This window comes from Camelus bactrianus, chromosome 15 (assembly GCF_048773025.1).
Source record: "Camelus bactrianus isolate YW-2024 breed Bactrian camel chromosome 15, ASM4877302v1, whole genome shotgun sequence".
Classification (NCBI taxonomy): Eukaryota; Metazoa; Chordata; class Mammalia; order Artiodactyla; family Camelidae; genus Camelus; species Camelus bactrianus.
The window spans coordinates 67,583,457-67,608,901 of record NC_133553.1 but is presented as its reverse complement, the minus strand read 5'-3'; the positions used below and the strand labels follow the sequence as shown (position 1 = coordinate 67,608,901).

The 25,445-nt window shown below is 44.3% G+C and overlaps 1 protein-coding gene across 8 annotated transcripts in view; it reads left to right on the top strand.

Moving 5' to 3' along the window:
* The window catches only part of TET3 (tet methylcytosine dioxygenase 3), a 100,744-nt gene that overhangs the window by 60,305 nt on the left and 14,994 nt on the right, over window positions 1-25,445 (top strand). For 7 of the 8 annotated variants that reach the window (XM_074341351.1, XM_074341352.1, XM_074341354.1 and 4 more), the window contains 4 exons: window positions 7,395-7,485; window positions 17,376-17,469; window positions 22,906-23,114; window positions 24,598-24,748. In XM_074341351.1, the coding sequence (XP_074197452.1) occupies window positions 7,395-7,485; window positions 17,376-17,469; window positions 22,906-23,114; window positions 24,598-24,748 (545 nt within the window). The remainder of the gene's footprint in view (window positions 1-7,394; window positions 7,486-17,375; window positions 17,470-22,905; window positions 23,115-24,597; window positions 24,749-25,445) is intronic. The other variant, XM_074341353.1, reaches the window with a different exon arrangement.

Genomic DNA, 25,445 nt, shown 5'->3' with positions numbered 1-25,445 from the left:
TCTGAGCCTTCAGTGAGTTGTAATCTTTTTGCAGTAGTAATATCAAAGATCACTGATCACCATAAGAAATATAGTAATAATGAAAAAGTTTGAAATATTGTGAGAATTACTGAGATGTGACACAGAGATGGAAATGAATCAAATGCTATTGGAAAAATGACAGGGTTGCCACAAACCTTCAATTTGTAAAAAAAAAAAAAAAAGGAAAACGCAGTCTCTGCAAAGTACAATAAAATGAGGTATGCCTGTACAGTTTAACAAAAGGCACGTACTTCTGTAACCACATCTAGATGAAGAGATGGAACTTTACCAGCATGTCAGAAGCCTACTTGTGCCCCAACCTGGTCACTTACACCTGACCCCCTAACGCAAACTATGGCCGGCAGACCAAATCTGACCAACATATGTGAGCCCCAAACAGTTTTTTTGTGTGTTTTTAACAAAATCAAAAGAATGGTATTTTATGACTCATAAAAATTATATGACGTTCAGATTTCAACGTCCACGAAGTGTTACTGAAACACAGTCGTGCGCGTTTGTGTGTGTGCAGTCTGTGGCTGCTGGTGCACCACGTCAGAAGACGAGTGTAGTAACACAGAGACTGCATGCCTCGCACAGCCTTAAATGCTTGCCATCTGGCCCTTTACGTAAAGTCTGCTGGCTCCTGTCCTAGGGTAGCTACTGTTCTAACTTCTAGCCACATGGATCAGTTTTGCCTCTTCCTGAACTTTGTCTGTAAGTGTTGTTTTGAATTCTGGCTCCTTTTGCTCGATGTTGTGTTGGTGAGGTTCATGCATGTGTGTATAGCAGTGCCTGGAGTCCATCCATCCTCACTGCTGTACACACAGTATTCCATTTTATGAACATACTACCATTTGTCCATTAGATTGTCGACAGTCTTTTACACTGTTTCCCAGTTAGGGTTATAGCTGATGTAAGATGTTCTTATATGCATGTCTTGGCACATGGATGTACGCACTTACATGTTTTTGTTGGAGATATACCTAGGGATGAAATTGTGTGTGCTTACTAGTACTATCCCTTTTCCAAAGTGGTTGTAGCAGTTTAAACCCCCACCAGCAGCACTCCACCTCGAAACCAGCGTAGAACGTCAGCAGGCTTTCTGCCACTGTGGTGGGTGTATAATTGTATCTCATTGGGGCTTGGCTTTGCATTTCCCTGGTGACTAATGAGATCAAGTACCTTTTCGTGTGTCTCTTTCGTAGAGTGCCTGCTCAAGCCATTTGCCCGTTTCTCTGTCGTGTTTCTGTTTTCTTCCTATTGATCAGTAAGTGCTCTTTATTCTGAATATGAGTTCTTGGTCGGATACATATATATATTGCAGTTCTCAGAATACTGAGATAAAAAGTTTGACCTAAGAATTCTGTGCCCAGTAAAGTTGCCATTCATGTGTAAAGGCTTCATAAAAAAACATTGCCAAATACGCTCGAACTCAAATTTTCTGGAGATGAATCAAATAAGAAACAGATTGGAGAAGCTGTGGTGTGGAGGGGCTGGCAGTGAACACTAAATTATTCAAATGTAAAGTCTAAGTGACTGTGACCATAACTCATTCACACTATACAAAACCTGTAATAAAATAGTTTTTAAAAGAAAACAAGGAAACACTAACATAGAAAACATAAAATGGCAGAAGACCATGCTTGTGTTACAGTAATCAATATAAATAGGGTAAACTCATCCGTTAAATTTGATTCATAGCACTAAACAGCACCGAGAATGTTAATAAACCTTATTTCATGATGGGAAAACAGAAGCACGTCTTTGTCACTGAATCAGAGCATGTGCTGTATTCCGTAGACCCTTACCCCAACCTTGCAAAGTATTGCCGCCTGTCTGGCACTGCAACTAAGTACAAGTCCATTGCCACACAGAAGGTACGTGTGTATGTAAATCAGATGAGGGTGCATACTGTGGTGATGTGTATGTATCTCCTCATGTGTATGGAAATACATATGTTAATTAGGAGAATTAAATTAGGGAATGTATACTGGTTTCATAACTAGGCATACTTGGTTGTAAGCCCAATTTCTTCCCACAGAATATCCTCTGCCCCATACAGACATCTAATCGGGGAAAGGAATGTATACATGAAGATATATATTCAAGGAAAGGGATGTAATTAAAAGAAACAGGACTTCTAAATGACTCCTTGGCTGCCTGATAAACTGTGAGAAGAGGGGTAGTGGCCTTGGCTTTGTTTGGCACTTGGAGCTGCATCTGCCCTTTGTGTTTGTTGGTGGCCTTCCTGGCAGAACCTGACCATCTAATTTCCAGGTTAGCTTGGTTTAGGATCTTCATATCTTTTTTTCCTAGCTTCTGGAATGGAGTTGCCATGATTTTCTTCTTGAAAGTCCCCTGTCTCTGCCCTTAACTGTGTAAGTTTTGAGTTTTTTCTGATTCGGGGCAGAAGATTATCGCCAAAAAGTACGTTATATTCTAGTTCCAGGGTAAGACTCTGCAGTCAGTCTATAACTTTGACTTTTCTCCAGGCAGTAGAAACTGGAATAGAGCCCAGAACATCCTGGCATATTCTTATATTCTGTTTTCTGTAGTATCCTAGTGCCTGTAAAGAGCCTTCAGACCACTACCTCCAGCACCCATGTTCTCATGTTCTCTTTCCCTCTTCATACCTTGGTCTCCTCCTCCCCGCCCCCCCACTTCACAACCATCCTTCTGTAACCTCTGTTTTGTGGCTCAAAATAGTGTATATTTGGAGCAAGTGATTTTTAATCCTTTAGTTGAAAATACTTGTTCACTCATGAAACATTTAAGCATGGGTGGGCTGAAACCTGTGCTAGGTACCTTCCATCTCATCTCATTCTCAACGGTTCTGTAATGTAGAAACATTCCTTTAGCTGCTCTGAGGCTCATAAGGCTTGTGCCGCTTGGTCACAGTCAGACAATTTGGTTGGCAGAGCCTGGACAGCAACTACATACAGAGTTCACCTTATGCACCAAATGCTGCACTGAGCCCTTCACGTATTTTACACAAGAAGGTGTGAGGATTACAGAGAGGCTGGGAAAATAACGAGTCACAGTTGCCCAGGTCTCTGTCCGCAAAACCGTGTTCATTCTGCTGTGACATGTTAACAATACACAATTGATACACGCCTTGATGTTGTTGCTGCTGCAAGGTACTCTGGGAGTCCAGGGCGAAAAGGAGAAGTCCATTAGGGTTTCACAGAAAAGATGGCATTTAAATTAGGTCTTCATACCTGTCTTTTTCCAAAGAAAGAGATAGAGGAAGGCACTGTTGTCAATGAGATAACGTGTTTCAAGACACAGGGGTATTGCATGGTTATGTAGAAGGAGCTGTGGTGGCTGTTGCAGGATGCGAGGCTGGGAGATGTGCAAAGATGGCTCAGGGGGCCCTTGTGGGCTGTGCTCTGAAGTGTGTGTCCTGTCTAGCGTGGAGTCGTCGGTGAGCAGTGGCGTGATCAGATTTCTATTTGGGGAGCATAACTGCTGGTGTTGGGTCGGATGACCTAGGAGGGCTGAGGCCAGTTAGGAGACCATGGCAGTAATTCAGGGGCATGAAGAGTCCCCGTGAGTGGAAGCCGTAGGTGGTAGCCAACTTCCATCAGCTCATCTGCTGGACTGCACACGCCGTTGCCAACCTTTTGTTTGTTCATTTGAAACCAGAAACACAACTGAACTCATTTTCACAAACTTGCTCTTACATTGACTCTTAGCGTGGGTAATGACATACACATCTTTATACTTGCACGTGTGTGTGTCTGTAGTGATGTACGTGTGATTGTGTGTGGATGCTAGCATAGTATACACGCTATACTGAAATTTGCTTGTCTTCCCACTTAGAATACCTGGGAGGTCATTTTTTAATCAGTAAATCTGGAGCTGCCTAATTCCTTGAATGGTTATGTAGAAGAAGCTGTGGTGGCTGTTGCAGGATGCGAGGCTTGGAGGTGTGCATAAGATGGCTCACGGGGGCCTTGTGGACTGTGCTCTGAAATGTGTCTAGCGTGGAGTCATCGGTGAGAAGTGGCGTGATCAGACCCTCCTACGCTGCTGGTGGGAATGCAGGTTGGTGCAGCCACTGTGGAAAACAGTATGGAGATTCCTCAAAAGACTAGGAATAGACTTACCCTATGATCCAGCAATCCCACCCCTGGGTATCATGTGTTTATAACACCTAACGTGTTGTGGACATTTAGGCCTCTAACATTTTTCCATTATAAATGATACAGTGAATATGCTTGTATATACATATCATTTTGTATGTATGCAAGTATATCCAAATTCCTGGAAATAAATTCTTAGAAGAACTTGGCATTCTTTGAAATTGCTGAGTCAGACGGATTGGCCACTTGTCATTTTAACGTATTGCTAAATCACCTTCCTGCACGCCCACCAACGCGAGGCGTTATCAGCCTTTGATGGTGACTCATCTGAAAGGTAAAACTGGTCCTTTACGTATGTTTGAGCCATTTTCATTTCCCTTTCAAAGAACCAATTTTTATATATTTTTTACATTTTTCTTTTGTGTTGTTGACCATCTTTAACTGTAGGAGCTCTTGGTATTTTAAAGAAAAGCAGCCTTTTGCCCGAGTTCCAGATATTGCTCCCCAGTGTGGCGCTTGACTTTCGGAAGTTATTACTATCCATTTTTCTTTGGTTAAACTTGTTGGCATTTTGGTGTGTGCATGTTAGCTCCAGAATTTCATGTTATACTTAGAGAAGGCCTTCCCACTTCCATGATTATTTTTTTTAAAACGCATTCATTGTTTTTCTTCTAGAACTTGTATAGTTTGAATTTTTTGGATTTAAATCTTTCAGCCATTTGGAATGTATTTGGGGGTAAGGTATGAAGTATGGATGAAATTTTCCCCCAGTTATTCCAACACCATGGTTTGAAAAATTACCCTTTCCCCGTCAACATGTCTTCTTGTGTGGGGGTCTTACCTCCCCAGCTAGGCCATAAACGCTTTAAAGGCCCGAGCAGCTGTTATCCTGTCCTGCTCTCCCCGCAAAGCTGAGCGTAGTGTTCTGCATAGAATAGGTATGACATTAATTTTTTTTTTTATGTTTTAAAAATTGTGAGTTCCATATATAGGCAAGTACAGTTTAATGAAAATTATAAAATGAACACATGCGTAACCACCCACCTAGATTAAGAAGGAGGCCGTTTCCAGTTCCCCAGAAGTCCCATGTGTACCTGTCCCAGTCACAGCCGTCTCCCATCCCCCAGAGGCAACCATGCTCTTGACTTGTGGCAATGATTTCCTTGTTTTTCTTTCAGTTAAGGTTGAACCATATGAAATGGCCATTTTTTGTGTAAAAAAATCATTGAATATCTGGAATTTTATATTTCAGCCTAGTAATTTCACCACCTGTGTATGGATCTCTAGACACTATAGTTTAATTGAGCCTGGTTTTAAGTATTATTTGAGTGTAATCTTAGTGTATTTGCTGTGTGCGGTGTCTGTTTCACTCACGGTGGCGGTGTGGTATCCGGCCGTGCAGCGCCTTGACAGGTCTCACTGCTGTGAACATACGCTGTTACATGGCTCTGTTACGTTTTATTATCCTTTCCACTGTTGCTGGATTTATAAGTTGTTTCCATTTTTGACTACTGCTAATAATGTTGCTGTAAAAATCCTTGTACATGTCTTGATGTATGTGACGAAGATTTCTTCTAGGACAGGATCAGCAATTTAGGGTCCTTTACATAGTTTTTTGGTTCTGTTTGTTAGTTTTTTTAAACTTTTTATTTTGAAATAATTTTATGTTCATAGAAGAGTTGCAGAATTGGTACAGATTTCATGTATACTTGTTACCCCACATCCCCTAGTATCAATGTCTTAAATGATTACAGTACATTTCAAACTAAGACGTTAACATTAGTACAATACTATTAACTATAGACTCTTTGGATTTCATCAGTTTTTCCACTAACGTCCTTCCGTTCTAGGACCTATTGCATGACACCACATTGCACTTAGTTGTATATCTCTCCAGATGGGAAATGAACTTACCCGCCGTGGAACAGTATTTGTGTGAAGTTCTTTTTGTTTATAGCCTTACAGTATCCAAAGTACTGTTTTCCAGAGTTACTGTTACACACTTAACAGTCTCGTTTCTTTCACTTAGAAAAATTCATTTAAAATTCATCCATGTTGCTCTGTGAATCAGTAGCTTGTTCCTTTTTTTTTAAATTGTGGTGAACTTCAATAAAATAAAACTATTAATTTTAAAATGAACAGTTCAATGACATTTAGTACATTCACAATGTTGTGAAATAATCATCTCTATCTAGATTTAAAACACATTCCTCACTCCAAAATAGAACCCTGTCCCCATTAAGTAATGACTTTCCATTCTTCCCTCCTCCTAGCCTCTGGCAACCATAATCTGTTTTCTGTCTCTCTGGATTTACCTATTCTGGATATTTTATATGGATGGAATCCTGTGATACGTGATACTTTGTACCTGGCTTTTTTTTTTTTTTCTTCACAGTGTTTCTGAAGGTTCACTCACACTGTAGCATGTATCAGGACTCCATTCCTTTTTTTTTTTTTCAGGTTGTGGTAAAATTTGCCATCTTAACCATTATAGAGTGTACAGTTTAGTGGCATTCACAGTATGGTGCAACCATCACCACTATTTCTAAAACTTTTTCAACACCCTGAACAGAAACTGTGTACCCATTAAGCAATAACTCCCTATTCCTCACTCCTCCCAGCTCCTGGTAACCTCTAATCTAATATTTATCTCATTGAATTTGCCTATTCTAGGTATTTCATAAAAGTAGAAAAGTATAATATTTGTCCTTGTATGTGTGGCTTGTTTCACTCAGCCTGCAGTTTTCCAGGTTCATCCGTGTTGCAGTATGTATCGGAACTTTATTCTTTTTTTCTGATCAAGTAATGTTTCATTGTATGGATATACCACATTTTGTTCATCTGTTGGTGGACAGCTGTGTTGTTTTCGCCTTTTGGCTCTGTGAATTATGCTGCAGTGAACATTGCATCCAGGTGCCGTTTGAGTCTTTGTTTTCTGTCCATTCGGCTATGTACCTAGGAGTGGAGCGGTTTGCTGACCCTGGTCTAGAATATGTATCATGATAAACTGACTTCCAAAGTGGTTAGACTACAGTCTTGACAACGCATAGTTTTATCAGATTTTAAATTTTTTGCCAGTTTGGTCCGTGTGTGATGGTGTTTCATTGTGATTTTAATTTGTATTTCCTGATTTCTAATGGGTTGAACACATTTTCGCATGTTTATTATAAGCCATTTGAATTTCCTGTTTTGTAACGTGCCATTACTTTTCCAGTTGGTGGTTTGCCTTTCTAAATGAATGCTGATAAATTGGTGTCTCCAGATAATGTTTACTCTGTGTTTCTGCAGAACAAATAGTGGAGAAAGATGAAGGTCCATATTATACTCATCTGGGATCTGGCCCCACAGTCGCCTCTATCCGGGAACTCATGGAGGAGCGGTGAGTGATGTCCAGGGAGAAGTGGGCAAGGTGCTAATAGACCATGGATTTTGAGCATCTCTCGTTTTCATTGACAATTTACAGAAGGGAACCCCTGATGTACAAACTGTGAGGAGTTGAATGCAGGATTTTCACCCCCAGTGCTCTGGGTTTCTTTCTGTATATAGGTCTGCCCTCTATATAGCTCCTTTTCGCTCTCTCTTGAAAAATTTTTTTACGGAAGGAACGGAGTTAAACAGTTATGTGTCCTATACAACTTCCCACGGTCTGAGTTTGGCTGCTGCCTTTACTGTGGTGTCGTTTCACCTTTTCTTCTGCCCTGTGTCCTGCAAACTGGTGTTCAATCTAAAGGCTTGATCAGAATCAGATTGTTTCTTCTTTCTTTCAAAACACCTCTACTAGGAGGAATGTAATGTCTCATCTTTGGCCAGTCGGCACCGATTCAGATGGTCTCCTGAGTCTTTCGACATGATCCTAGGAGTTCTTAATTCCTCATATGACAAGGTGTTCTGGGCTCACATTGTACATTTATCCAAGAAGTCCTGGTTCCTTTTACTGGGGGAAAAAACAGGCTCTGGGTGCTAGGGGCGCTCACTGCTACTGGGGTCTTCGTTGTTCTAGGCCATTTCAGTAGAAACAGCCAAGACGTATGTGTAGGTTTTTTATTTTTGTTATTGTTTAGTGATTAAATACATCAAATACATCATGAGTTGATGCTGGCACTTCCAGCTCAAACTCCGGACTGTAGAGCTTTGACTTAACAGCTCTTTCGGTTTTCTGAAGCTGTTTGTATACATAGATACTTTAAAATCTATGTACATGTTCACAGCAGTCATTAAATACTATGGGTTCCAGAGAATAGAGAGATAAAATAGCTTGGTGGTTGAGAACATATGGACGCCAGAACTAGGCTAAGGTCTAACGCCGGCCCTTCCAATCACCCCTGAGTCCTTTGGCAAGTTGCTTCACTTCTCTGTGACTCAGTTTTCTTGTCTGTAAAACGGAGATGATACAGGTACCTAGACTGGAGGAAAGTTGTGAGAATAGACTGAATTGATGTCCGGAAAGCACGTAGTGTTTACTAGTAAGAACTACATGCAGGGCATGTACATCATATCCACATGTACTGACTACATTTTCATAACAAGCATTAGTATTTTAATAGTAAAGGCACAGATCGTGTAGCTATAAATGTGTTTGTTCACACATATACATACAGATGTGTGGAAGGCTGAGTAGCTTAGAATTTCCACAGATCTGGGGACCAGATTTCATTTGACCCGGGTAGTCAAACTAATACTGTCATTAATATAGCAGGGAACATAATTTTGAACTTAATGACTGTTGGCACCCTCAAATGAATAAAAGGTAAGGTGAATAGAGGACAGTGATCTGCTGTAAATACTCTTAATCACCCAGTACCATCTGGAAACGTTTATATTCAAAGTACCCCATCAGAAAAGCATTTGATCAAAGACCCCATCTGTAAATTCAAGCCCTATTGAAAGGGCACCTCTGAGTCCATGAGAATCACCACAATCTACAAATAACAAATGTTGGCCAGGATGTGGAGAAAGGGGAACCCTAGTACACTGTTGGTGAGAGTGAAGCATTTTAAACAGTGTTTGTGTTGTCCATGCCCGCCCGCATGTGCCCCCATGCATATGTGTTGCTGTGTCAAGGTTGGAGCGAGCGTTATTTTGGCCGGGGGTTTTTGTGAGCAATCTTGGCACTATTGTTTTATGGGTCAAAGGCTGCAGGGGAGTCAGATGTACAAGTTTGACCTGGGACAGTTTTTGAGTGTTTGTTTCTTGGTAACAGTTTCACAAGATTTCTAGACAGCTCTCTAAATAACTTTTAATTATAGAAGATATGTTTTTAAACAAGGATTAAGAGATAATGATAAAGTTGAGATTTGTCCTTTTCTTTTTTTTCTCATTGCTTTAAAAATAACAGCCAAGTGTAGATTCTTCACAAACTGATCCAAGGAAGGAATTCCTCTCAAGACCAGGAATACTTGTGTCTTTCCTCGGCAACTGGATTATTTTTATCTTAAGGACCTTGTAAATCATGTAACAGATTGTGTTTCCATCTTTATGTTGGCTGCTAGTAAGCTTAGAGCCAGCTTTGTGTACGTCATTCGGAGGAACATAATTTCTCAACTTTGGCCCATGGGAACCTGTTTAGATTCACTCCTGAGTCCTTTGATATGACCCTAAAGAGTCTTCATTAGCTTCCTTGATTTCTCATGTGATGAAATGCTGCAGGCTTATCTCTCGAACATATGCACAGGATCCCACGGTTGGCATTTTGCATACCAGCATCATGTCCGTCTGCTTCCCCCTTTACTCTGACTTCATCCCTTTTCTTTTCTTTTCTTTTCTTTTCTTTTCTTTTCTTTTCTTTTCTTTTCTTTTCTTTTCTTTTCTTTTCTTTTCTTTTCTTTTTTCCTCTCTTTCCTTTTCTTTCTTTTCTTTTCTTTTCTTTTCTTTTCTTTTCTTTTCTTTTCTTTTCTTTTCTTTTCTTTTCTTTATCATCACACAGACATCTTTTTAAGCTCCTTCTGGAACAAGGAGGGGAATGAATGACTGCTGAAAATCACCTGGCTGTGGGTCTAGTTTGAGAATGATCTAGGCTGCCTCTATCTCTAGACTTCCCCTGCAGGACCACTCTACTGCCAGGAGTTGGCCAAGGCAAGGAGGGGAAGCAAACTGAAATCAAGGAGACATTGGTGCCTTTAGCTTATCTGGTAAAGATTTAGAGGACAGAGGGAGAGATCAAACACCAGTCTTACATATTATCAAATTTATTAATGGGTTTCTTATGTTCTGAGTACCCAGGTCCTCTTTATCATAGATAATTGGAGTCAGATGTTCAAACCCATCTCTGAAAATGGTGTGCTGCACAGAGCCACGTGTCCTCTAACTGGGAAGGGGGCCCTCTAGGAGTTCACTGAATGTTTACTCTAGAAACGAAGAACACACACAGTGCTAGTGAATCCTCTGAGTTTGGGGAGAACTGGACTCATTACTGTGTGACAGAGGTTACCCCCAAGAATCACCACTCTAGGTCAGTGGTTCTCAAGCTTGAACGTGAATCAGGTGTCCTGGAAGGCTTGTGAATAAATGGATCACTGGGCCCCACCCCAGACTTTCCAACCCAGCAGGTCTGGGATGGGACCCGAGGGCCTATATTCCTCTCATTTCTAGGGGATGCTAGTCCTAGCACCACCTTTGAGAATCACTGGCCGAGACAGTCAAGTTACCCTTTAGAACAAGGTTTCAGCCTATCCTTGCAGACCTAGTATAGGGTCTAGGAGTTCATCTGTATCCTAGAAGGGTCTCTTAACAATAGGCCAGAAAGTAAGACATTTAAGAAAAAAGAACTAAATGCAGAGTTGGTTGGTTGCCTTTAAATGCAGAGACACAAGGAAAAACAAACTGCAAAAAACCATGAACCCATGGAGGTTAAGCAAAATGCTACTAAATAACCAATGGATCACTGAAGAAATCAAAGAAATCCAGAAATACCTACAGACAAATGAAAATGAAAACACAACCATCCAGAACCTATGGGAGGCAGCAAAAGCAGTTCTTAGAGGGAAGTTATAGCAATACAAGCTTAACCTCAGGAAACAAGAAAAATCTCAAGTCAGCAACCTAACCTTACAACCTAAAGCAACTACAGAAAGAACAAAACCCAAAGTTAGTAGAAAAAATGAAATCATAAAAGATCAGAGCAGAAATAAATAAACTAGAGATTTTTTAAAAAAATAGAAAAGAGCAATGAAACTAAAAGCTGGTTCTTTGAAAAGATAAACAAAAGTGATAAACTTTGGGCCAGACTCATCAAGAAAAAAAGGGAGAGGGCCAAATCAGTAAAATCAAATGAAAAAGGAGAAGTTACCAACGACCCCACAGAAACACAAAGGATCGTTAAGAGGCTACTGTGAACAATTTTATGCCAACCTAGAAGAAATGGACAAATTCTTAGAAAGGCACAGTCTCCCAAGACTAAACCAGAAAGAAATAAAAAATATGAACAGACCAATTACCAGTTCTTCCCCTGGATCAGTAATTTAAAAACTCCCAACAAACAAAAGTCCAGGACCAGATGGCTTCACAGGTGAATTCTAGCAAACATTTAGAGAAGAGTTAACACCTATCCTTCTGAAACTATTCCCCACAGTTGCAGAGAAAGGAACACTTCCAAACTCATTCTATGAGGCCACCTTCACACTCTGATTCCAAAACCAAAGATGTCACAGAAAAGAAAATTACAGGCCAATATCACTGCTTAACGTAGACGCAGAACTCTTCAACAAAATACTAGCAAACCAACTCCAACAATACATTAACACTGGTCATTAACAGTTGGTCACCCACTGTGGATGGAGTGTGTTTCCTGCGGGGCCCGAATTCACACGTCACCCCAGTATAATGCACTGGCAGTATATGTGCTTATCGTTAATCTCTGTTTTTCCAGTGTAATTGAAATTGTTTTTAAAAAATAATTTCTCATTTTCAATTTTCAACCTATTTAGAGTTTTATTTCTTCTTTGAATGTCATTATTCTGCACGGAATAAATTCAGGTAACAAAATAGTTTGGGACACTGTGGTGCTACTTGTAAACAAATTACTTGTAAAAACCTGCATAATTGAATGAAGAGAAAAAAATATTTTCTATCTGTATATATACTTATATGTTGTTACTATTAGATACTTGTATTACAGACAAAAGCTGTTGCAAATTACTTGTAAAAACCTGAATAATTGGATGAAGGAAAGTATCATCCATACCTGGGTGACAGGACCCCTGAGGAAACAAAACTTCACCTGGATTTGGGTGACATGGCGATCAATGTGTTAAGAGGATCGTACACCATAATCAAGTTGGATTCATCCCAGGGATGCAAGGATTTTTCAATATCCACAAATCAGTCAGGGTGATACAGCACATTAACAAATTGAAGAGTAAAAGCCATATGATCATCTCAATAGGTGCAGAAAAAGCTTTTGATAAAGTTTGACATCTATTTATGACAAAAACTCTCCAGAAAGTGGTCTTATGGGGAACACAACTCAACATAATAGAGGCCATATATGACAAACCCATAGCAAACATCATACTCAATGTGAAAAACTCAAAGCATTTCCTCTAATATCAGAACAAGACAAGGATGCCCACTCTTAGCACTTTTGTTCAACATAGTTTTGTAAGTCCTAGCCACAGCAATTGGAGAAGAAAAAGAAATGAAAAGGGTACAAATTGGAAAAGAAGTAAAACTGTCACTGTTTGCAGATGACATGAATCTGTGCATAGAAAATCCTAAAGATGCCACCAGAAAACTACTAGAGCTCATCAATGAATTTGGTAAAGTTGCAAGATACAAAATTATTATACAGAAATCTGTTGCATTTCTACACTAACAACGAAATACCAGAAAGAGAAATTAAGGAAACAATCCCATCTACCATTGCATCAAAAAGAATAAAATACCTAGCACTAAGCCTACCTAAGAGGCAAAAGACCTGTACTCTGAAAACTATAAGACACTGATGAAAGAATTTGAAGATGACACAAGCAGATGGAAAGATATACCATGTTCTTGGATTGGAAGAATCACTATTGTTAAAATGGCCATACTACCCAAGGCATTATACAGATTCAATGCAATCCTTATCAAATTACCAATGGCATTTTTTCACAGAACAGAACAAAAAAATTTTAACCTGTATAGAAACACAGAAAACCCTGAATAGCCAAAACAATCTTGAGAAAAAAATGGAGCAGGAAGAATTACACTCCCTGACTCAGACTATACTACAAAGGTATAGTAATCAAAACAGTATGGTACTGGCACAAAAACAGACACATAGATCAATGGAACAGGGTAGAAAGTCCAGAAATAAACTCACACGCTTATGGTCCATTAATCTATGACAAAGGAGGCAAGAATATACAATAGAAAATAGATAGTCTCTTCAATCAGTGGTGCTGTGAAGACTGTACAGCTACCTGTAAAAGAAGGAAATTAGAGCATTTGCTAACACCATATACTTATACAAAAATAAACTCAAAATGGTTTGAAGACCTAGATGTTAAGACTGGATACTCCTAAACTCTTAGCAGAAAACATAGGCAAAACACTCTGACATAAATCATGACTGTTTTTTTTCAATCCATCTCCTAGAGTAATGGAAAAAGCAAAAATAAGCAAATGGGACCTAATTAAACTTAAAAGGTTTTGCACAGCAAAGGAAACTATAAACAAAACAAAAAGACAACCTACATAATGGGAGAAAATATTTGCAAATGTTGAGACTGACAAGGGATTCATTTCCAAAATATACAAACAGCTCATACAGTTCAATATCAAAAACAAAACAGAACAAAACAAACAATCCAATTAAAAAATGGGCAGAAGACCTAAACAGACATTTCTCCAAAGAAGACGTACAGATGGCCAAGAGGCACATGAAAAGATGCTCAACATTGCTAACTGTTAGAAAAATGCAAATCAAAACTACAAGGTATCACCTCACACCAGTGAGAATGCCCATCATTAAAAGTTCTACAGATAATAAATACTGGAGATAATGTGGAGAATAAGGAACCCTCCTACACTGTTGGTGGGAATGTAAATTGGTGCAGCCACTATGGAGGACAGTATGGAGGTTCCTTAAAAAACTAAAAATAGACTTACCATATGATCCAGCAATCCCACTCCTGAACATATATCTGGAGGGAACTCTAATTCAAAAAGATACATGCGCCCCAATGTTCATAGCATCACTATTTACAATAGTCAGGAACATGGAAGCCACCTAAATGTCCATTGACAGATGAGTGGAAAAAGATGTTGGGGGGGGTTGCACACATAAAAAATATTACTTGGCCATAAAAAAGAATGAAATAATGCCGTTTGCAGCCATGGATGGACCTAGAAATGATCGTATTAAGTGATGTAAGACAGAAAGACAAATAGATATCCGTGGAATCTAAAAGAAATGATACAAATGAACTTATTTACAAACAGAAATAAACTCACAAACATAGAAAAAAAACTGATTACCAAAGGGAAAGGAGTGAGGGAGGGATAAATTAGGAGTTTGGGGTTAATAAATACACACTACTATATATAGAAGGTACAAACAACAAGGACCTACTGTATGGCACAGGGAACTATATTAAATATCTGTAATAACCTTTAATGGAGAAGAATCTTGAGAAAGAGAGTATATGTCTAATTGAATCGCTTTGCTGTGCACCAGCAACTAACACAACATTGTAAATCAACTATGCTGCAATAAAAAAAAATTGTTTTAATAAAAAATTAAACACAGATAGTTTTGGTTTAAAAAAAAAAAATCTAGCTGATCAGACAGTGCTTGGCCCTTTTATTTGCTCTCAGCTATGAAGTTCACGACAGGAAGTTTCTCACAAGGATGGGATGGTGGAGAAAGTCCTGGTCAGAAAGCCCGAGTCTGTGTCCTCAGCTCACCCTCCTGCGGGGAACACGATATCCTGTCCGTTTCAGTGAGAGCAGTGTGGTCACCTCGGGCCATTCTTCCCAGAGTGACCCCAGGACACGCTGAGTGCCCAGGCTCTGCACTTGAGGGCTGCTTCCTGATAAATGCTTGTTGAGCTGAAAGTTTTCCAGGAGCCAAACAAAAGCGACACTCTTCCTCTTGAGCCAGACCAGCTATATAAACTCCCCGGAGTCCTATCTCCAAACACATTCTATAAGGGACTAACATAGCCTCAGAATTTTAACGTGGCAGTTATCAGGAACTCCTTTCACCTCATTCCCGAGGTCTTGAGTGAAAGAGAGAACACTGAACTCGGGAAACTTAGATCAACATTTTAAAAAATGTTTTTCTTTTCCAATTACAAAAATAAAACATGTCTATAAAAGGCCTTAAAAAAAATCTAGAGTGAATAAATCTCTTTAGTAATCATCCTTCCCAGAATAAACTGTTTTTTAAAAGTTTGATGCTTATCTTTCTATTTTTTTCTAAGCATTTACAAAGACACACATATGTATATAGACAAAGTTTGAACAAAATGGAATCAAGCTTACTATACCCACGCTTGTAGCTGCTTCCCCCGCCCCACCGAATGTCTTTCTGGTCAGTATGTATAATTCTGTTGAATTCTTTTTGATAGTTAAATGGTTTTCCATTGCATGGGAATGTATTATATTTATTTAGCCAGTCCTATACTGGATATTTAAGTTGTTCCTAAATTTTCTCTTGATACAACAGTGAATATCTTGTTCCTAAATCTTGGTGTACTTGTTCATTTATTTCTGAGGTAGAGATTCCTGGAAGTGAAGTGGATAAAATAAAGAATTATGTGTAACTGTATATGTATTTATGTAAAGAAAATGTATTGCAGTAATAGCTCTGATAACATTACCCTCTATTAAATAGTGTATGAAAATAGCATGCCATGGTCAAATTGGATTTATTACAGAAATACGAGGGTAGTTTGAGATAGTCCGTTAAAATAGCATACCATGTTAATTGGCCAAAGGAGAAAGACCATTCAATCATCTGAGTCTGTAGATGTTAAAAATACATTTGATAAAAAGTTATCAATTCTTTTTTATTATATATATATTTTAAAGTAATTAATTTTTGATTGAAAAATCCTTAGAGCAGGAAACGCTTAGTAGAGTCTGTGTCTCTGTCCCGAAGTCAGCGAGCTTCATGCTCAGTGACAAACAGTCGGAAACATTTCCAGTAAGAATAAACACAGATACCTGCCCGCACTTGGGAAGCCCTGACCAGCGCAGACAGGCCAGAGACTGACCTAGAGGCACGGGGAGTGGGAAGGCAGCGGTGGCAAATGACCACTGTTTGCAGGTGATGCTGTACCTGAAAGTAAAAAACTATTAAAGAGAAGGCAATTCAGTAAGGTGGCTGTTTACATTATTAAGAATAATGAGTGTTTATTGGGCTCCTCCTCATGCCAGGAACGTCAGAGTACTTAAATGCATTCTCTGTGGATTGTTTCACTTGATCTTTTCCCGAGCCTAGGAGGCAGGAATCATTTTTATCTCCATTTCACAGATGAGGAATCTGAGGCTTCATTTGGCCACAGTCCTGTAACAGAAAAGAGACGGGGCTGGCCATCAAGCCCCAGCTGTCTGACCGCCAAGGCTGCGCTTTAACCACCGTTGCCCCCAGGTAGCTGTGTGGCCTTGGGCAGGTCAGTTCAGCTCTGGGGGCCATAGTTTCATCACCTCTGAAAGTGGTGTGGTTGATTACCTGGTCTCAGATCCTTGAGTGTGTGCGGCGTGCGTGGGCCTGGGCAGGGGTGTGCGGGCACCAGACACGGTTCACAGCAGTCCAGGGGAGTCTCAGCCAGTGTGTGCTGGGTTAGGGTCACTCCCCCCCCCCAACCCCCCACCCCCGGTCTCAGCTGTCTGTCCTCATCTGTTCAAATGTCAGTTGGGGATTGTTGAAAGAGAATAACAAGGTTTCCCCATTTATTTTCTTTTGATTATTGAGTTTATAAATAACTCATTCTCAGGGCAGCTCAGCTAACAGGGCTGGATACAGATGCCTGTGTTGAGCCTTCGGTTTGAGTGCCCTTCCCGGAGGCTCAGGGGTAACAGTCAGAGACCTGCTGCCAGACTGCTCCCTCTGCCCTGGGACAGAGTGAGGTCAGGTGGGCCAGAGGCCCTGAGGGGAGCCTGTAAGTGGAGCTGTGTCCCCAGAGGCTGTTGCACAGAACAAACATTTAAACCTTGCCCCCTCCGCTGTGCCCCGACAGTAACTGGAAACCCAAGCTGAAGCACACTGAGGCTGGCCTTCTTACCCAGAGTGGCTCTGCTTCGCGGTTCTGCTGTGTTAACGGTGGCTTCTGTCTCCGTCTCCAGGTACGGAGAGAAGGGGAAGGCCATCCGGATCGAGAAGGTCATCTACACGGGGAAGGAGGGGAAGAGCTCACGCGGCTGCCCCATCGCGAAGTGGGTACGTGTCGGGGTTCCTCGGCCGGGGCTGGGGAGCGCGGGGCAGACGCGTGCGCTGTCTGTCCAGGGAGCCGTGAGCCAGCATCCGGTGCTTGGCTAGGGTCACCTTCCCCCAGCCTCAGCTGTTTGTTCTCGCTGTGTTTAGATGCCAGCCCCTGACGCCCGAGGCTGTCCTCAGAACTGCTCTGGTCACCTCGATCAGCTCATGCTGCCCCTTGTTCACGGCTGCAGGGGGAGGAGAAGGGGAGGCTGGGCCCAACCGCGGCCCTTTGACGCCTCGGCTCTACTCTGTGTGCCCTGGAGCTGCCGGTGTTCCTGTCTCCAGTCCACAAGAACTAGGTCTCCAGGCAGGGTCAGGGACAGCGTCGCATCTGCCTTACTTTTGAGCCACTGCTTCTTCTAAGGCAGCCTGTGTGTCTTAGTGGAGGGAACCTCAGTGACTCAGATTCCAGTTTCACCTGAAGCTTTCTGACCTTGCCCTCCCAGTCCTCACAGAGTGCCGTAGAACCAATGCAGACCAGCGCCCAGAGCAGCAGCAAGGCTACCAGGGAGCTGTTTGCTCAGCGCTGTGCTGCGTGCTTGGTAGGGAGGCTGCGCATGGAATGTGGAAGGCTCCGTCCCTGTGTTCAAGCTGCTTATGACGTAAGGCACATGGAATAAAATCGCAGACTTGAATAATCGATGTTTAACATCAAGAGACAGACTTGGTGCTGTAGAGTTCAGGGGCAAGGGATGTGGGTGGCAGGAGGAATTTTCAGGCTGGGTTTCCCAGAGCGGGTGGATTTATGTGGGGCCGTATTAAATGGGTGAGAAATGGGTGAGAAGCATTTCTGGTGAGGAGAGTCACGTGGGCAGAGAGAAGATGGCTGGGTGAGCATCCCCTGGCTCACTTTGACTGAGGGATGGCGGTAAGATGACCTTTGTCAGCCTCCGTCCAGCTCTGCGCAGGCCTGTTTTCATCTGGTCTACCTCATGCCTTTGTACCTTTCTGTTTAATGTAAATAAGAGGTATCTGAACCTGAACTATTGCATAACTATTTGTAGCAATTTTCAGACAGTGCTGCAGAATTGTATACAACAAAATCTGGAACGACTTAAGAGTATTCACCAGTTTGAAGATGCATGTTGTTCCCACCCTCATGAAAGATGGTCATGACGGTGGGAGGTTGTCTGTGTCTGTGGCTGATCAGGGTGGAGTGTCATTCCCTGCAGAAAACCCCTCAGGGAAATGGTATCTGCCCCTTTCTCCTGCTAATCCATGCAGTGGTTGAGGAATTCCAAAGTCTTGGGCAAGGAATGGAAGATCCTTGGGGCACAGGTAGAGCTAGGGACTTTTCAGCCTTAGAAACAGTTGGCACGTTAAAGAAAGAAGGCAGCTGGCTGTGTGGATGGCATTGAGGACAAGGATACGCATTTCCAGCCCCTGGTCCCCGCGATGAAGCTTTAACTCTTGACTAGCCCTCTGCTGAGGGCTGAGGGAAATGGCACCCAGGTGAAGCATGAGACCAGCTCCTGGGGCTGCGAGGTGGAGGGTGATGCCAGGTGCCATCCTGGGGCCAGAATGACGGAGGGGGAGGAACCTTGGTCCTCCGAGGTCTGTGGACAAATGCCCAGGGCAGAGCAGTGCAGCACAGTGAATCTGAGGCTTTGTCCAGAGGTTGGGAACAGCATGTGGGTATCACTGAGCCTGGTGGCAGATGCCAGCTTTGAAAGAAAATCTCAGATAGAAGGGAATACATGATGACAGAGAGGTGAGGAAATTCCTGTATCCAATGAGTGAAGATAAAAGGAGAGAGAAAAGAAAAGTTTTTATGAGAAGAGCAAATGGTGGTAGATCATAGAACTGTTACAGTGGCAAGAAAATGGCAGTGTCGAGTTGTTTTTGCTCTTTTCTTTTCTAGCCATCTCCCACGATGTAGTCCTACACAGCCACCAGATGCCCTATGTGTTTTGGCTGTAGGGCCCATGTAAAGAGTTCCCACCTCCTTGGTCATTAGAGAGGGGGCAGGTGTTCCCATTCCCTGCCGCCCCCCCGGAAAGTGACCCACCATTGCTAAGAAGGACAGATTATTCTTGGTGGCAGCATGGCGTGGAGAGCCCAGGCAGCAGTGGTCCCTGACCGTGGGGGAGTGGCAGCATCCAGCTGCCTGTGGTGGGCGACGCCTTCTGTGGTTCTTCCTGCCTCCTCCCATCCTGTGTCTAGAGCCTAGGTTTTCTTTCCCAGCCAGGGTTCATGCCTGTGTTTGCAACCTGAACCCCCGACCAATACCTTCGGCTACAAGCAGTGTGCCCGGCCAAGTTCTTGACTGACTGACTGGCTAGGATCCTGGGGCACAAAGCTGAGGTGCCTCATGGATGCCCAGCAAGTGTGTGTTGAGAGGATGCTCTAAGAAAGTGGGGCTACCCAGAGTACCAGCTGGTAACCGCTCATTTTTAGGTGGCCTGTGCAAAGTATGGAAGTCACCAGGCATGGGAGTGAGGGAGCCACCCAGGTAGCATTCCACAGGCTCAGAATAAACGGAGGCATGCCAGAAGCAAATACTACAGACAGCAAAAACAGGCTATTAGTAGAAGAACCACAGAGATGCTGCTTGGACCGGTCAGTAACAGTAGCAGGTCAGAAGGCAGGTATCTGAAGGCCCACCAGGGGCTTGGTACAGCAGACTTCCTGAGGAAGCCCAGCGGCCTGAGCGAAGTACCCCGGGCGGGAGTCGCGGGGGAGGTTCCTGCAGGGTGCTGTGCTGTTCCAGGTTCAGTGCCCAGGGACTCCCTGCCCGGAGTCTGGGTGATTGTGCGCGATCCTGTGGCGGCGTGTGAACCGTCTATGCTGCCGCACTCGAGTGTCAGGGCGTTCACGCCTTCTGATGGCCTTGGACCTTTGAGCTTTGTGCGTTCCCTCCTTCTGGGCTCCTCGTAGATTGTGGCTGGGGAGCCCACTCTGTTTTCTTATAGCTATTTGAGTGTACCAGAGGCCCGTGAGGTTGAGGCCGCTGGGCCGTCTGCTCACACCAAGTCACACTTATGTGTTTGCCACTCCGGAAACCTGAAGGACGTGGCCTCAGTCTCAGCTTTGACAGTCGGCTGTCTGTGTGCTCTGAACACGTGTTACACCCGCGCGTGATCGGCCGTGCGCTGCCTGGGCCATGAGCAGAGGTCACAAGGGGCCGCTCTCCAAGTCCCTCCCGTGTGTGCAGAAGCCCGGGCAGTGCCCGGCTCGGTCTGCAGGGGGCCAGACGGTCACTCGGGGATATGACTAATGGGTGTGTTCATTTATTTGCTGATCCCCAAAACAACTTTATAAGTAATGATGGAATCGATACTTCCATGGGGGACGGGGTGGTGGGCACCACTATTGCTGTCACTCAAAGCAGGAACTCATGGCCCAGACATTATGTTTTGTTTACCAATCAAGGTGTCTTTTAAATTTTTGAAGAGAATTCTGACACATGCTGCAGTGTGGATGAACCTTGAGGACATTATGCTAAGTGAAATAAAGCCAGTCACTAAAGGACAAATTCTGTGCCACTTACTTGAGGTACCCACAGTAGTCAGATTAACAGAGTCAGAAGGTTGGGTGGTGGTTACCGGGGACCGGGGTTGGCGGAGAGTGGAGAATTACTGTTAAAGGGGTATAGTGTTTCTGTTTGGGAAAATAGAAAATTCTGGAGATGGTGGAAGTTGTGATGGTTACACAACAGTGTGAATGTACTTAATGCTACCGAACTGTACACTTAAAATGGTAAATTTTATGCTATGTGTATTTTGCCACAATTTTAAAAAATTGAATTTGGCACACATATCTTTAAAAGGAGGCTTCATGTGAAGACCTGGATCTCTGTTTTCTTCTTGCAAAATTGGAAGGGTAGGTGCACTAGGCTGGAGTTCCCACCAGGCAGTGGTTGAGGAACAGAGGGGTGGCTTCCCGCCCCACCCGCAGCTCCTTAGCTGTCGGCCCGCTTTCCTCATTTGTGTTTCCGCGTCTCCCTGCACTGCCGCACGCGTGACCAAGTCTGTCTCGGCGCAGACGTCTGCTCCCCCTTCTGAAGCATGAAGCCCTTGGTGTAGATGAGCCCCCTGCGTGCAGTCCTTTGTGGAAGCCCCGCCTTGAGTCCTGGTCCCTCAGCCTGCCATGCAAAGCCCTCCCGTCTCCCCCGCCACAGGTGCCCACGTCTTATCTGGTCACAGAACCACTTGGGATTTTGAGGGAGATTCAGCCCCCCCACCACTCCTGGACCCTTTGCCCTGCTGTACCTTTCTGTGAGCCAGGACAGCGTGTAGGGAGTAGGTGGAGAGTGAGGTGAGGACCCGGCTGAGCGAGCAGCTGGACCCTGAGGAGCAGAGCCCTGCCCAAGGCCCTTGTTTTTGTTTCTGTTTTTGTTTTAACAGTTTTATTGAGACAGAATGCATATACCGTGTAGTTCACTCATTGAAAGCACACAATTCAGTGGTTCTTGGTGTATTACATTACTGATTTTAAAAAACTGTTAAAACATACATAACGTAAAGTTTGTCATTTTAGCCATTTTTAAGTTACAATTTAATGGCCTCAAACTATATCCACATTTTTATACAACCGTCACCACAATCTATTTCCAAAAATTTTTTCATCACCCTAAACTGAAACTTTATCCCTGTTAAACAGCTCCCCAGAACCCCCTCTCCCCTCCCCTTGCCCCTGGTAACCACCGTTCTGCTTACGGTCTCTATGAATTTTAACAGTTACAGGTACCTCATGTAAGTGGAATCATACAGTATTTGTCCTTTTGTGTCTGGCTGATTCCACTTAGTGCAGTGTTCTCAAGGTTCACTCATGTTGTAGCATCATTCAGACTTCCCTTTTTAAGGCTGAATAATATTCCACTCTGTGGATGTGCCACATTTTATTCATCAGTTGGGCACTTGGGTCGTTTCCCCCTCTTGGCCGTTGCTGGGTGACGCTCCTCTGAGCATGGGGGCACCAGTGTCTCACAGGCCCTGCCCTCACTTCCCCTTGTGTATCCCTCCGTGCAATTACCTGGTTGTATGTTTGGCTTTTTGCAGAGCTGTCAAAAGCTATTTTCCACAACATCGAGGTGCATTTTAACTAAAAACATACAGATATACACCATTTTCTCTGCACATGTTTTAGAACAACATAAAAATCTCAGTATATTTTGGCTTACACTTTTTATCTATGTATTTTTACTCTCACGTCTATATAAATCACCAGTAATGTAGATTTTGTAGTAATTATTTCAAATTTTGCTCTTTAATGTTTTTCTTTCCCTAATTATGACGGTCTTTTAGCCTGTCACCAGGGTGTGGCACCCCTGGGACATGGCCCGAAGGATCTGCATCCCCAGGTCTGTTGGGCAGAGGTGAGGGGGTGTCGCATTCGTGTGGAGGTGCGTGGTACCCAGATCCTGTGGGTAACAGTGCCCGCCCTGCCTCCCTGCAGGTGATCCGCAGGCACACGCTGGAGGAGAAGCTGCTCTGCCTGGTGCGGCACCGGGCGGGCCACCACTGCCAGAACGCCGTGATCGTCATCCTCATCCTGGCCTGGGAGGGCATCCCCCGCAGCCTCGGAGACACCCTCTACCAGGAGCTCACCGACACCCTCCGGAAGTACGGGAACCCCACCAGCCGGAGATGTGGCCTCAATGATGAGTACGTGGGCGGTCCCGGCAGGCGGGGGCGGGCAGCAGGGCCAGGGCCCTGTGTGTCCCTCCCGGCAGACAGGGATGGGCAGCAGGGCCAGGGCCCTGTGTGTCCCTCCCGGCGGGGGCAGGCAGCAGAGTCAGGGCCCTGTGTGTCCCTCCCGGCAGGTGGGGGCGGGCAGCAGGGCCAGGGCCCTGTGTGTCCCTCCCAGCAGACACGGATGGGCAGCAGAGTCAGGGCCCTGTGTGTCCCTCCCGGCAGACAGGGATGGGCAGCAGAGTCAGGGCCCTGTGTGTCCCTCCTGGCAGACAGGGATGGGCAGCAGAGTCAGGGCCCTGTGTGTCCCTCCTGGCAGGCGGGGGCAGGCAGCAGGGCCAGGGCCCTGTGTGGCCTGTGGAGTTAGGGTGTGGAGGCAGGCAGGCTCACCCCAGATCTGACCTGAGGAGGGTCTCCTGACTTGGCTTAGCTTTGCTTTATGCCCAGATTGACTCTGAGCCTCTAATGATGGTAACAAGTGTGAAAAAGGATGAGTGCCCCGCTGGCATAAGGCATCAGCAGCAGTCACAGGCCTACCCTTAGAGCGCTGGTTCCCCCATTTAAAAAATTAAGGTATTTTTACTTAACAGGAGAATTCATCCTTTGAGTTATACATTTTGAAGTTTTGACAAATGTGTATAGTCATGCAGCCACCACCACAAGCAAGCTGCAGAACAGTCCCATCATCCCCACAGTCCCACTGAGCCCTTTGTGGGCAGGTCCTGCCCCCGCCCCTGGCAACCACAGATCTTGTCACCTGTCCCTATAGGGCTGCCTTTACAAGAGGGTCATATAAATGGAACCATACAGTATGTAGCCCTCTGAGTCTGGCTTCTTTCCCTGAGCACAGTGTTTCTGAGCTTCCTCTATGGCTTTGAGCTCATTCCTTTTTTTTTATTGCTGAGTAGTATTCCATAGTGTGGCTGTGTCCGCGTTTGTTTATTCATACCCTGTTTGAGGGGCATTTGGGTTTTCTCTGGATTTTATTAAGTGTTGAACTGTAAAGTCAGTGTTTATTTGCTTAAAGGCCTGTCAGCATCTGAGCCTGCACGGAGCAGGCACATTCAAGCCCTGTGGTTCCTATTTCTCCCGTTTGTGTGGTCTGTGCTGAGCTGGTCAGGATACTAAAGTTCAGACAAAGTGTAAACCTTACAGAGTTTTTGATGAGATTCTTCCCCAATGCCTCAAACAACCCATGTGCTTCTCCCAACAGCAGATTCTCAGACCTTCAGGCTCAGAAGTGGGAGCCCAGCAGGCTGCTCAGGGCTGGTTCTCTACCCACCGAGGGTAGAGATTTGGAAAAGGGGTTGAGGGCCAGGAAGGAAGGATGTTGTCCCAGGCACTGGGAGGCTGGTGGCTGCCAGTTCTCAGTAGGGCCTCCCCCTGAGGGATGGGAGGTGAAACTTCCAGAACTGACAATGCACCTCATATGCCTAACCCGTGACGCGTGTTGCAGCCGGACCTGCGCGTGCCAAGGCAAGGACCCCAACACCTGCGGTGCCTCCTTCTCCTTCGGTTGTTCCTGGAGCATGTACTTCAATGGCTGCAAATACGCTCGGAGCAAGACCCCTCGCAAGTTCCGCCTCGCAGGGGACAACCCCAAAGAGGTGAGCAGAGCTCTGCAGGGAGCGGGGACCCTCCCGCCGCCCTGTCGCACCTGCTGTCCTTAACTGTTTGGATGGGAGGGAGGTTAGCACGCCGTGACTCATGGAACTTGCTTTTTTTTTTTTTTTTTTTAATTGGCCTGATCCTGCAGTGAAATAAAGTATGCAGGGTGTGGTGTGGAGTGGCGTGATGAGTGAAAAATTAAGCTTAACACTTACAGGTACCTCAGACCCTTCCATTTTAAAAAGGTTCTTTAACGTAAATGTTCAGATTCCTCATCAGAATTTGACCCTCTTAAAGGGTTATTTCTTCCCTCTATTCTTCTTAAGACATCTTCTCTGGGTGTGACGTAGCAGCAAGAGGGGCCTCTGGGCCCCGGGCCACCTTCTGGCCAGTGCTGGACCCCCAGGGTGCCCCTCGTCCGGCCTGGCTGCCGGGCAGTCATCTCGGTGCAGTTGTCCAGGCCCTCGGCGTCTCCTTGCGGGGGGCCTGGCGTGGTCCTCTGGCACTGAACTAGCACCCACGTGGTATGGCCTCTAGGCCTGAGGCCTCCTCTCTGCAGTCTCCGCATTGGAGGCCAGGCCTCCTCCCGCCCGTCATCCTTCCTTGCCAGCCCAGCGACAACTGGGCGAGGGCCCCCTCTGCAGGCCAAGCCTGGGCTGTGGGAACCAGGAGCATCAGGTCAGGCTGCGTCCCCCT